Source organism: Rhamphochromis sp. 'chilingali' (assembly GCF_963969265.1).
Source record: "Rhamphochromis sp. 'chilingali' genome assembly, chromosome: 9".
In the NCBI taxonomy this organism is placed as follows: Eukaryota; Metazoa; Chordata; class Actinopteri; order Cichliformes; family Cichlidae; genus Rhamphochromis; species Rhamphochromis sp. 'chilingali'.
The window spans coordinates 12,367,975-12,379,659 of NC_137936.1; the positions used below are offsets into that span (position 1 = coordinate 12,367,975).

Sequence of the window (11,685 nt, forward strand, 5' to 3'; positions counted from 1 at the left end):
CGGACACAGGTTGTCTCCTGACATGGCATCACGAGCTTATGTTTATGCTACTTCAGAGAATATGGCATTGAGCGTCGGGGGATGATTTTAACGTTGTGTCAGAACGATTTGACAGGCAGGCGGAGGCGTCTAAAAATACCCGTGACGTTTCAAAGCCGGAAACGGCGAGTCTGCTGCACAGGCACACGACGACGCAGAGCAGCTCCCGGCCTAACATGCTCCCTAGGAGTGTGAATGTGACTCACCTGTTCGGACAACTCGGCTAAATGGGTGGGTTATGACCTTCAGTCGCTGCCGTCGGGAGACAAAAGAATACCGAAAAAAAAGAAAAGATAAAACTTCCATAGTTGAAAATTACCTTTTTTTTAACTAATAAGGCAAACGCAATGAAAGTATCTAAGTAGCCTGTCATATTACCTAAAGATGTGTTAGATGGGTTTTATTATTTTCATTATTCACTGAAAATTTTACATAGATAGATAGATAGATGGGGTTCTCAGCTTTCAGCACCACGGACAGTTCTGCACTGTTAGACTACGAGTAAGGCTCCGTTCTTTCACTGTCACTTCATGGGCGTATGTTGTAGTTTTGTGTGTATAATATAGATTGTAAATGCTCTCTCTGGACTTGGACAGAAATGCACAGTGTTGTCTCTCTGAAGTCTGTCGTAATAATAGGGCTTAAATATAAACCAGGCTATAACACTATCCATAACTGGATGAAAACCCGCAGCTGATAGGAAGTTTGTAATTGCTCTCTTTGGAGTACACACACACACACACACACACACACACACACACACACACACACACACACACACACACACACACACACACACACAAGAAAAAAATCCCTGAAAATACCGAATGCTCTCTACCCAGTCCCGACGCAGTTGACGGCTGTGCGTAACATGCATGTGTTACGCACAGCAGTGTCAGTGTATGCGCACAGCCCTGGCTAAGTTAGTGTGTTGGGACTCCCTCCTTACCCACGCTACGCTCAGGATATCTTGTGCAGAAAGCTTCAAAGTGGAAGCCAGGTCAGACGATCCGACCGTAAAGGCTGCAACATGCGCCCGCCACTACGTGCTGCGTTTCAGCCCCTCAGCGCACCTGACACGTCGCCTGGCTCACTTTTAACACGCGCAATTGTCTCGTTCCCTCTGTTTCGCACTCCACATAAGGCTGGCAGCCAGGCTGATCATTGGGGACAAAACGATGGCTGGCCGATAACTGAGCCCGTCCCCGCGCACGGAGCAATGGACTTCAGTTTTACTTGAAGAAGCAAATGGAGAATCCAGCAAAGTATCTCTCGTCAGTGCAGGGTATTGACTCTGCGCGGGCACCCCTCGGAGAGATTATGTGGAACAGTACTGAAACTGAGGCAAAAAGCGACGGGAGAAGGGATATGGTGGCACGCACAGTGACGGGCTGTCTGCTTTCTCTGCTTATCCTATGGACCCTGCTGGGGAACATCTTGGTGTGTTCCGCGGTGCTGCGCTTTCGGCACCTACGGACCAAAGTCACCAACATTTTCATCGTGTCCCTAGCGCTGTCGGATTTATTCGTAGCCGTCCTGGTTATGCCCTGGAAAGCTGTGGCAGAAGTAGCTGGCTATTGGCCGTTTGGCACTTTCTGTAATGTGTGGGTTGCTTTTGATATTATGTGCTCCACCGCTTCCATCCTTAACCTCTGCATTATCAGCGTGGATAGATACTGGGCCATCTCCAGTCCCTTCCGCTACGAGAGGAAAATGACCCAGCGAGTTGCCTTTGTTATGATTAGCATCACTTGGACGTTGTCTGTGCTCATTTCATTCATACCGGTCCAGCTAAATTGGCACAAAGCCAGCGGTGACGACATGGTTGGGGCGCACAACTCTTCCATAAGTAGGCAGGTAGAGGAAAACTGCGACTCCAGTCTGAGCAGAGAGTATGCGATATCCTCCTCCTTGATAAGTTTTTATATCCCAGTGGCAATTATGATTGTAACATATACCAGGATATATCGGATTGCGCAAATACAAATTAGAAGAATAGCCTCTCTGGAGAGAGCGGCAGAACATGCGCAAAGTTGCAGGACCAACAGAATAGAGTGCCAACACCACAACACACTGAAAACGTCGATTAAACGTGAAACCAAAGTGTTCAAAACTCTGTCGGTGATCATGGGTGTCTTTGTGTGTTGCTGGCTACCTTTCTTCGTTTTAAACTGCATGGTCCCGTTCTGCGACAGGCCGGCGGCAGACCGGGATGCGGGTCTTCCGTGCGTAAGCGAGACGACCTTTGACGTCTTCGTGTGGTTCGGCTGGACCAACTCCTCCCTGAATCCCATCATATACGCCTTCAACGCTGAGTTCAGGAAGGCCTTCGCCAGCCTCTTGGGCTGCCGCTATTTCTGCTCCAACACGCCAGTGGAAACTGTTAACATCAGCAACGAGCTGGTGTCGTATAACCAAGATACCCTCATCCACAAAGAAATCGCGAACGCTTATGTGAATATGATCCCCAATGTCGTTGAATGTATCGAGCATGAGGAGACTTTCGACAGGATTTCACAATTTTCTCACAACCACGAAAACGCCACCGACTCGGTTTGTGACCTGGAGGACTGCGAGGCAGACATCAGCCTTGACAGGGTGTCACCATTCACACCCAATGGATTACACTGACTCCACACCTTGTCTCTCCCCGTGCGTAACTGGATGTATTGATAATAATTTCATTGTTCACTCAGCTCTTTGCCTCTTCACAGGAGGTTTCTGTGCAGCAGCCCTTGCTTCTGGGTTCAGGGCTGTCTTGGAACCCTCTAAAGTACACTTAAGCAGGGGCATGTCTCTGCAGCCACAAGGCCAACCTGACATGAAATGTGATGTTGTCTTGTTGTCTGAAACAAATTTGATGTGTAGGTGTTTATTTAAATGACAAGTGAAGTCTGTGTTCCTTTGTTCAAGGTTCAGTGTTGCTAAAGCTGTTGTTTACTCAGAGGCTTTAATGGCATCATCGTCTAATGTCCATCATGACTGAGGGAAAGTGTTTGTAAAAACAAGACTCTTTGCTGCTTAATAACTTCATGTGTATCCAGTGTTCGCCTTTCCACTGAGTATGAAAACTGGGGGAAAGCCTTACAGACAGTGAAACCAAGACAGTCAAATGCAGTTATTTCAGAGCCTTATAGCTTATTCAAATAACAGCTTTGAGACATAAAAGGAATGTGTCCTGTAGAATTCAAGTTACACAATGCCAAAATGCAGTATTAAAGCGTTTTGCCACTGCACCACCCCAGTGACTCTTCCAACATGCCTGGATGATAAAAATCACATAATCTAATGCTATAAATACAAAAAAGGGGAATCTGTGTGCATTACTACTTTTTGTGATCATTTATTTCTCATTGAGGCCAAAACTACTGTAATGCTTCTGCTTTATGAGCCCGATTCAACTCTGACTGAAATAACTAAAAGGAGAAAGATTGACCAAAGACTTCAAGGAGAGCATTGATAGACACAACAAGGGTGCAGTGTCATGTCAGCTAGAGGAAATGTTACTATAGAAGCCTAAATACATGTGTGGCCATTGGCCCAACACAACTGGATGTCATGCATCACCTCTCCCACATTTCTCTCTTATCTTTGTACTGTACAGATGACCTGATCTGAATGTATACTACTGTCCTTTAAACAGTGAAGTGTGTCATCATTTGTCTAATAAAATGCTGTCATGCATCAGAGTGAGCTGGTATCTTCGCGAACCCAATATTCATGCTAACGGGATTTCAGGTGGTTTCTGTGCAGCTTGGAGAATTTTATTTTAAGCATAACAGGAAGTGAGTTCATTCTTATGCACATCCACATCTGACCCGTTCTTTTGACATGTTTCTTCTTTTGGTATTTTGCATTCTTTGAACATCTTAACAGCTGAGATTGACAGGAAGTGTTGGCAGAGAAACAGCTAGTGAGGGGACATGACATGCACCAGAAGTGCACTCAAAATGAAGAACGTTGTGGTTACTTGGTTGCATGGTATACAAGCTGCTGCCCCACCAAGACTTGATTTGACCTGTCTTCCACAGGTTTGGCCAGCTGGTGTATTTTCTATTACACACGAAGAAAGGTTTGAAGTCACAGTTGTGTAGGTAAGGCAATACAAAGAGCAGAACATGGAAGCGAAGCAGCTCGTTTTTGTACTTACAATTTATTTTTCAGTAAAGCAATATTTTTATTTAATGTAGAAATCAATCAATGTTTAGACATCGTAAATAACATGATATCTGAAGCAAAAGTTTGAATTGCCAGAAACATCTGTTAGTTTAGCCTTTTTTTCCAACAAAAGACAAAACCCACTATGTGAAAATCCCTTCATGGTTTGATCCCTGCATTTGGCACAAGTAAACAGAAAATGCTCCTTTTTGCCACAGTTATCTAGACTGATGCACTCCAACTCAATCATTTGTCTAAAATTGACTTTTGGATTCTGGATACATCAACCTCGGGTTCAATGCTTTACTAGGCTTCATGATGAGTGACAAGTATTGGCCAAAGGAATATGCGAATAGGGAGGGATTAACAATGGAATGACTGCCAGAGAGTACATAATGCATATCACAGCTGTATAAATCATCAACAAAAGAAAGTCTGTGGCAATAATTCAGATTCCTCAGTCTTCTATATTAAATCTGCAATACCACAAGGAAGCTATTTACCGCAACATGTTAATGTACAACAGAAAACACAAGATAATTAATTTCCAAATAACTTCATTTGCATTTTTTGAAAACTTTCTTTTTACTTTGTATGAACTCAGATTTTTAATATTAACCCAAGATGTTCTGTTCACTGTAATTCATTACCTGATTTATGCTGCCAGTGGTGGAAGAATTATTTAGACAGTGTACTTAAATGGGAACTCTACATTGGTAAGCAGCTTCCTGTAACCCACCTATTAAAAAAAGAACGTTTTTGTCTCTTGGCAGGGAGACGCAAACAGATTCTGCATGACATCTGTGAGTTTTGTTTGAGGTGTCACTTTAAGACACCAAGTTAAAAAAAACAAGCAAACAGAAGAACATGCGGGGCTACCCATGTATGCTTGAGGTTATTTGCCATTATTGGCGTCAGACATTCAAATTTCTGAGAAAACTGAAGCCGGTAAAATTGTGGGTAATACAAGCAGATTTTGAAAAGGAAGAAAACTGAGTTTAAAAAAAAGACTTTCAACCTGCTTAAAGCACAAGCTTTATAGTCTGAGTCTGGTGACGTTAGAGGAGTCCAAAACTAAATAAGAGAAAATGCTGTAAAAATATGAAAAAGCATTTAACTTGAGTCAGTCATGCCTTCAAAATAATTTAAAAGCTGTAGTTGTATTTTAATTACTTAATCTAAATCAATCCACTGTATCACGAGTTTATAACAGGCTTCCCATGTAAAATATAAGAAAATAGTGGAATAATGAGTACTATATTTACTTTACTTGCTCAAATACTATTACTTATTTTGCTATATAATAAATCAAATATTAATTAAACCACTCAAAAATAGATGTTTTGATGTCTAAACAGTCACATTTTATTTCCTCTGCAGTTCTTTTTTTTATTTGATAAGTGAATTAACATTTTTAGTGTAGAATTAACTGCTAACAATTACAATAAAGTAAGACATGATAGCACAAAATGGAAAGATATACACTTTTGTTGGCCACACAGACTATCAAGACATAGCTGAAAATTTATAATTCAACAACACTAAAAAAAACAGGAGTTTAAAGCCTCATTGCATGTCTCAAACCTAAAGTTATAACTCAAGTGATGGAGGAAAAAATAATCTACGTCCAATCCAAATGCGCTCTAAATGACACAGCTGTTCTTCTGCAAAGTATCTCCCTTGACACATTTTTCTTTTCTTTTTTTGTTAGAAATTAAGTTATGTTCCCTCATAAGAGAAAATTTCACACAGATGCCAGGGGAATACAATTAAATGACACTGAGAAGAAAGCCTGTTATAACTGGAGCCCAGAGGCTACTCTTCAATGTTATACTAACCTACCACCTCCTTCCCATTGCTGGTCAGTGTTTCTCTCATTTGGATGAAAGGTGGGTGATGGCAGGAGGGGACTGATAAAACAGGCTGCTTCTGACAGAATTGGAAAGTAGGTGATACCTCAGCAAGAACACATCAGGCTTTGACTGATGATTTAGCAGTGACTGGTACCATCATATTCAGGGCTTAAGGAGTGATGCACTTTGACCCTTCATTTTTCATTAATTGCATCAGGGGTATAATTAAAGTAGGAGGTTTTGATGTCAGATTTCCTGGGTCATGACATTTACTTGAACTGACACAGGAGTAATGACACAAAATTGATGTCTTTTTAAAAAAAAAAAAAATTAAGGCTTTTTTTAAGCATTCATTCATTAAATGAGTGAAAAACAGGGAAGTAGAAGAATTCCAGGTTACGAGCTGTTTATTCATTCTCTGTGCTGTGCCATTGCAGTGTGGAACAGATTTGAAAGGTGGTTTGACCTCGATATGCAGGCATGACAGGAGAGCTGGAGAGGAAGTAGAGGCAGGCTTTAGGGGGGTTACACCATCCGTCAGGACACATTCATCAAAATCACTCTGCACGCACGCACACACGCACATGCAGCCAGCCACATGAAGCACACGCATTCAGAACATTCAAAACCACCACTACAAGAGATTTGTTCGAATCTGTCTTTTTTACCTTGCTAGAAAGTAGACACTACTTTTTTTTTCATTTCACTCCCTCACTGGGTTCTCAGCATGTCTTTTTCCTTATTCTTCAGAAGATTTCAGTCATCTTAGAAAAAGCAGAAGAGGCAGTTGTTTCTTTTCCTTTTTTGAATGGTGTGAGCTGCAAGCAGGGTAAAAGGGCCCTTTAATTACCCTAACTCAAACCTGGCCTGTATTATGGGATAACCCATCACTACCTACAGATGGTAGTTTCAAAATCATGGACAAGTTCCAAAAACGTCGAAAATTAAGTATCAAGCTACACAGCTTTGTTGACTTTTTTTTTAAAACTGAAAAACATGGCTGACTGTGTCACTGCTTCAAACACTGTTTACGTGAAGAAAAAAGTGTTCCCTTTGAAAATATTAAACAGCTACAAGCATGTTTTACAAGGAAAACATCAGCAAAGAGTGCAACAACAATAAAAATAAATGGCAGAAAATTTGCAGCGGCGGTAAACAGTGTTTATCTAGCAGCTGATGTGAACATCAAACTTCTTCAAAAAAAGATTCAAAAAGAAAATGCATGATGCAATGTTGATGCTTTTTACTGGAATTTCTCCACCGAGACTTCAGGGTAGCTGCGTGATCACAGGAACCCGCCAAAGGAAATTGGACATGACAAGTGACAGCCAGGAGGTGAGCACAGGTAACATTTGGCAGGAATTAATATCATGATTTTTTTTTTTTTTTTTAATTTAAAGAAGAAAGGCTATGCTGTGCGATGCTTGTTTAGGTCTGCTACCATGATTAGCTGGTAGAAGTCACTGATTGATACCAGTGTGACTCAGTTCTGAGTTAGCCTCGGGGTAGAGTGGGCTTGAAATAAGTTTGACTGTATTTTTCTAGGAGACTATAATTTGCATTCGTCTACCCCAAGAGTGCAGTAGACTGGTTTGAACATATAGATCAGTATAACATTTCTGAGTGAAATCTCACTAATATTAATGTCTCTCCATCTTATTCCTTCACTTTTCGTCCTATACCGACACTGTCATGTTCCACTCAGACAATGACTCTTTCAACTCCACCAAAGTTTTAACAATTGCATGTTTTTTCTTCTTGAGATAAAAAAAAGACTTAGGCTGTCTTTTGAACTGCATTGTTAAAGAAGCGCTCTCTTTCAAAATCACCAAAACACTGTTGCATACCTGTATTAGAACAGTTCAACTTTGAAGATCAGACATTCCTCTCTGACACTTTCTTTTAACTGTTGCTGCCATACCATCCTTTTCCTCTCTCTGACGCAGTCTGAGGTTTTGAGTTACTCTGGTGAGCTTGAATGCAGAGACTGACTGGTGTCTATTTCCCCAAAAGGCTCCAGGTCCTGCACAAACTCTCACGTGGGCAGAGCAAAACAGGTGATGTTGAGGCAAGACTCAGTTTGGAGTGTTTGTGGTTTCAGTACAAACAGTTTCTCTCTGAAGGAGAGGGACAGAACAGGAAATACTCAAAAAATACAAGAACAAGAATATACACTTTTAAGGGGGAAAAGTAGTTGCCAGTATTTATTTATTTATTAGAATTAGCCAAATGCTATTATTCTAAATATTATTCTGTTATACTGTTTTTGTGATTTGGTGCTATATAAATAAAACTGAATTGATAGGAACACAACAACAACAACTCAAATAACAACTTGTTACAACAAAAGGTATGCACAAGAGCACATCTGAATGCACAATGCATCAAACCTTAAAGCAGAGACAAACATATATTAACATTTTAACAGTGAGGAAGTTTGATAAATTATTTTCATAAGGGCCATCTAGATGTGCAACATAGCATCTTACAAATGCACAGACTGGCTGGAGTCGGCCAGTTTTTTCATGACAGTAATGCTGTCTGTACCAGACATTTAGTGACTTCTACTGAAGGGATCCTGATCAAGTGCCAGTATAGAGCAAGTTTGAAGCCAGATTGCTCTCCTTTGGAAAACAAAACAAAGTTTACAGATGGCTGACATTGACAAAGAAAGTGATTCTATATAACTATGAATAAAATATTAATACATACTGGCCGGAAATGTAGAGAAATGTAGAGAACCATGCTGCTTATAATAAAAAAAACATATTAAAATACCTTTTTATTGTAAGAAAAGATCCCTGTTCTTGCAGCGCTTATAAAAAAACAGAAAACACTGAACTGACGGAGCCTCTTCTTATAATTAAAACAGCTCTATCACAATAAAGAGATAAAAAAAAATCCCAGTATTGTAATCATGGCATGGTGAGTCATAATTATGAGGTCCTCGTTTGAAAATATTGTGGTAATTTCTGCATATGCAAAAGTTATAATTACATGATTTTTTTTCCATTGATAACTGAGGAAGAAATATTGTTTCTGTCCATAATCTTCCTCTGAGAGGTGAAAAATATTCACGCAATCAGTTGCGGAGAAATCAGCTACTGAAAACTGTATTCAGGTTTAAATAGTCGTGTGTCAGTATAATTTAATCGTTTCATCAAAATGACCACTATGTGAATCACCTGCCAGACTCCACATGGGAATGAAAGCCCTGAGGCAAGCGTTATGTAGTTTTACAAGGAGGATGAAAGCATAAAATGGAAAATGCTGCATGGAGAGCAATGATGCAGTGCTCTTATGTACAAACATCTGAGCTTTAAGTCAATACTTTAAGATCTGGTGGTTATAAATCAATAATGTGTGGATCTTTTGCTCTGTGACTCTTCATCGCCTTGTATTTTGTTATTGTCATCTAGCAGACGTCGTTCAGATAAATCTGCTCTGTGGAAAATTGGAGTTCACGCGACACGGTCAGGTGCACATTTGTAACACTTTGCAATTGAACAGCAAGAGTCCATCTATCAGCTAAGACTGACTGTTAATTATGGACGCAAATAATTTCATTTGTTTCAGTTTGAGCTGTCTCCCTCACATCGTGATGTGATTTTTAAATACTTTGCAAGGAGATATTTTAATTGATCTTACAACCCTATATTAAAAGCTTTAAATATAAATAAAAACATGCAATGATTTATAAATTGTCACTTGGACTTATTTTAATTTTGTAGATGATCACTTTAATTCATGTTACTAATTAAGTTGCCAATATTGTTTTATGACCTTGTAGATTAAAATATATGAAATGATTTCAGCTACAGCACTTTATTATTTGTTTTATGTACAACATTTTGCTTGTTACGGCTTCTTGTAAAAGGTGTTACTGCTGCTACTGCTTATGTTGGGACTGGTCCGACTGTAGAAGTCTCTGAGTAATATTTAGATATAAGAGAAGAGTGAAAACAGTCAAGTTAACACTTTCCTGTTTTGTTACTATTTAATGCAAAAGATCTACATCTAATAAAAACTCACTACCTATATTGTAGCTGTCTTGTGTGGTTTTTCAGATCTTTTGGGTTTTGTTGAAAGAAAGTTTTTTTGATCTCACTTTTGGTTTTTAGGCCTAATGAAGGTCTCCCTCACTTGCACTTTCTTGGGCCTTGTATTTCAAATTACAGCGAAAAGCTATAAGACACAAATTCAATACTTTATGCTCCATTTGTCATGAAATAACAAGGGAACAAGCCTCACCTGGCCATGAAACTGCCTGTCAGTCAAGTGTCAAATTATTTTGGAGACCTTGAAAATGAGGGACTATGTAAGGAAAAAAGGAAAGAAAGGATGTCTGGAATATATAAACAGTTAATTCATTTTTGGGGGTAAAAACCTCTTGCATAAAGCTGAAAGTCTGCATGTCAATCACATCCTAATTGTTTCTTTTTCAAATCCATCGTGGGACTAAAGGGACGGGGACTAAACTACAAAGATTGTGTCTTTTGTTGGGTCCAACAAAAACATGGTGTCCACAGTAAAACTAAACATGTAAAAAATACACATTATATTATTTGATTATTTAGTTTAAATGTATACAATTAGGACAAATAACTAAAATCCAAAAATAGCATGTATATTTTGATCTTATTTAGGAATTTTAGAGATTTAAAAGAAAAATCATTTATGTTTCAGCATAAAATCATCCCTGGAGCTTTTATGATAGCGGTGCGCTTTTGCTTTATTTAAGAAACAGTTATCCCTTTGAAAGTGCAAAAAAAAAAAATGTTATTACCCCCACACACAAAAAACACAGACACAGATAAGAAATCAGGAGGGGGACAAAGTCACAGTACTGCAAATAATCGTTTACTTTCATATAAATGTCATCATTTTGCTGTGGACACTGAATTGCAAAAGAGACTGTATGAAAAGTGTCATTCCCTTCCAGTTTTATACATTCAATGTTTAGAAGAGTTTAAAAGATTAAATGTGCTATAATTTATGGAGGGAAACAGATATTTCGTGTAAATCTGTAATTTATATAGGTATATCAGAGGACGCTCCAACTAAGCTATAAAATGCTTTAATAAGAACAAATAAATGTCTGTGGGCTTTCGAAGGTGTCTGAAAATGAAACTTCACTTCTTTGAGGGCAAAACTGTAAAATAGATTTTTCAGCTGTTTACATTCCTGGTAGTTCTGGTGAAGCCATCTCTGGTACAAGATTTTAAAAGAGAGGTATGTGTCAAAGGAATTCCTCTATTGTACGTTTTTCATGATACAGAAAACATTAAACAAAATTCATTTCTTAACCATGCTCACCAGACACTTTACTAGGTACACGTGGCTAGATTCAGGCTGAACTCCCCTTTGTTTTTAGAACTGCTTTAGTTCTTCATGACATTGATTCAATAAGATGGTAGAAACGTGGATCAGAGACTTTGGTCCATATTGACATGACAGCATGATATACAGCCATATATCCAGCACCTGTCTGGCTATCTGATACCAACAAGCATATCACATTTACCTAGATCACCTTTGTAATTTGGAGACGTCTTGGCCATATCTCCATGGATAAATACAATGGTTTGCTGCCAAACCAATGTATTGGTTAATTAGATATTTCTGTTAACGGGCA

At 39.2% G+C, this 11,685-nt stretch overlaps 1 protein-coding gene across 1 annotated transcript; it reads left to right on the forward strand.

Moving 5' to 3' along the window:
- The first annotated feature begins 977 nt into the window (after window positions 1–977).
- Window positions 978–3,635, forward strand: drd5a (dopamine receptor D5a). Its single transcript, XM_080892150.1, has one exon. It carries the CDS (start codon window positions 1,288–1,290, stop codon window positions 2,668–2,670), a length of 1,383 nt encoding a protein of 460 aa, XP_080748276.1. The 5' UTR covers window positions 978–1,287; the 3' UTR covers window positions 2,671–3,635.
- The last annotated feature ends 8,050 nt before the right edge of the window (window positions 3,636–11,685 follow it).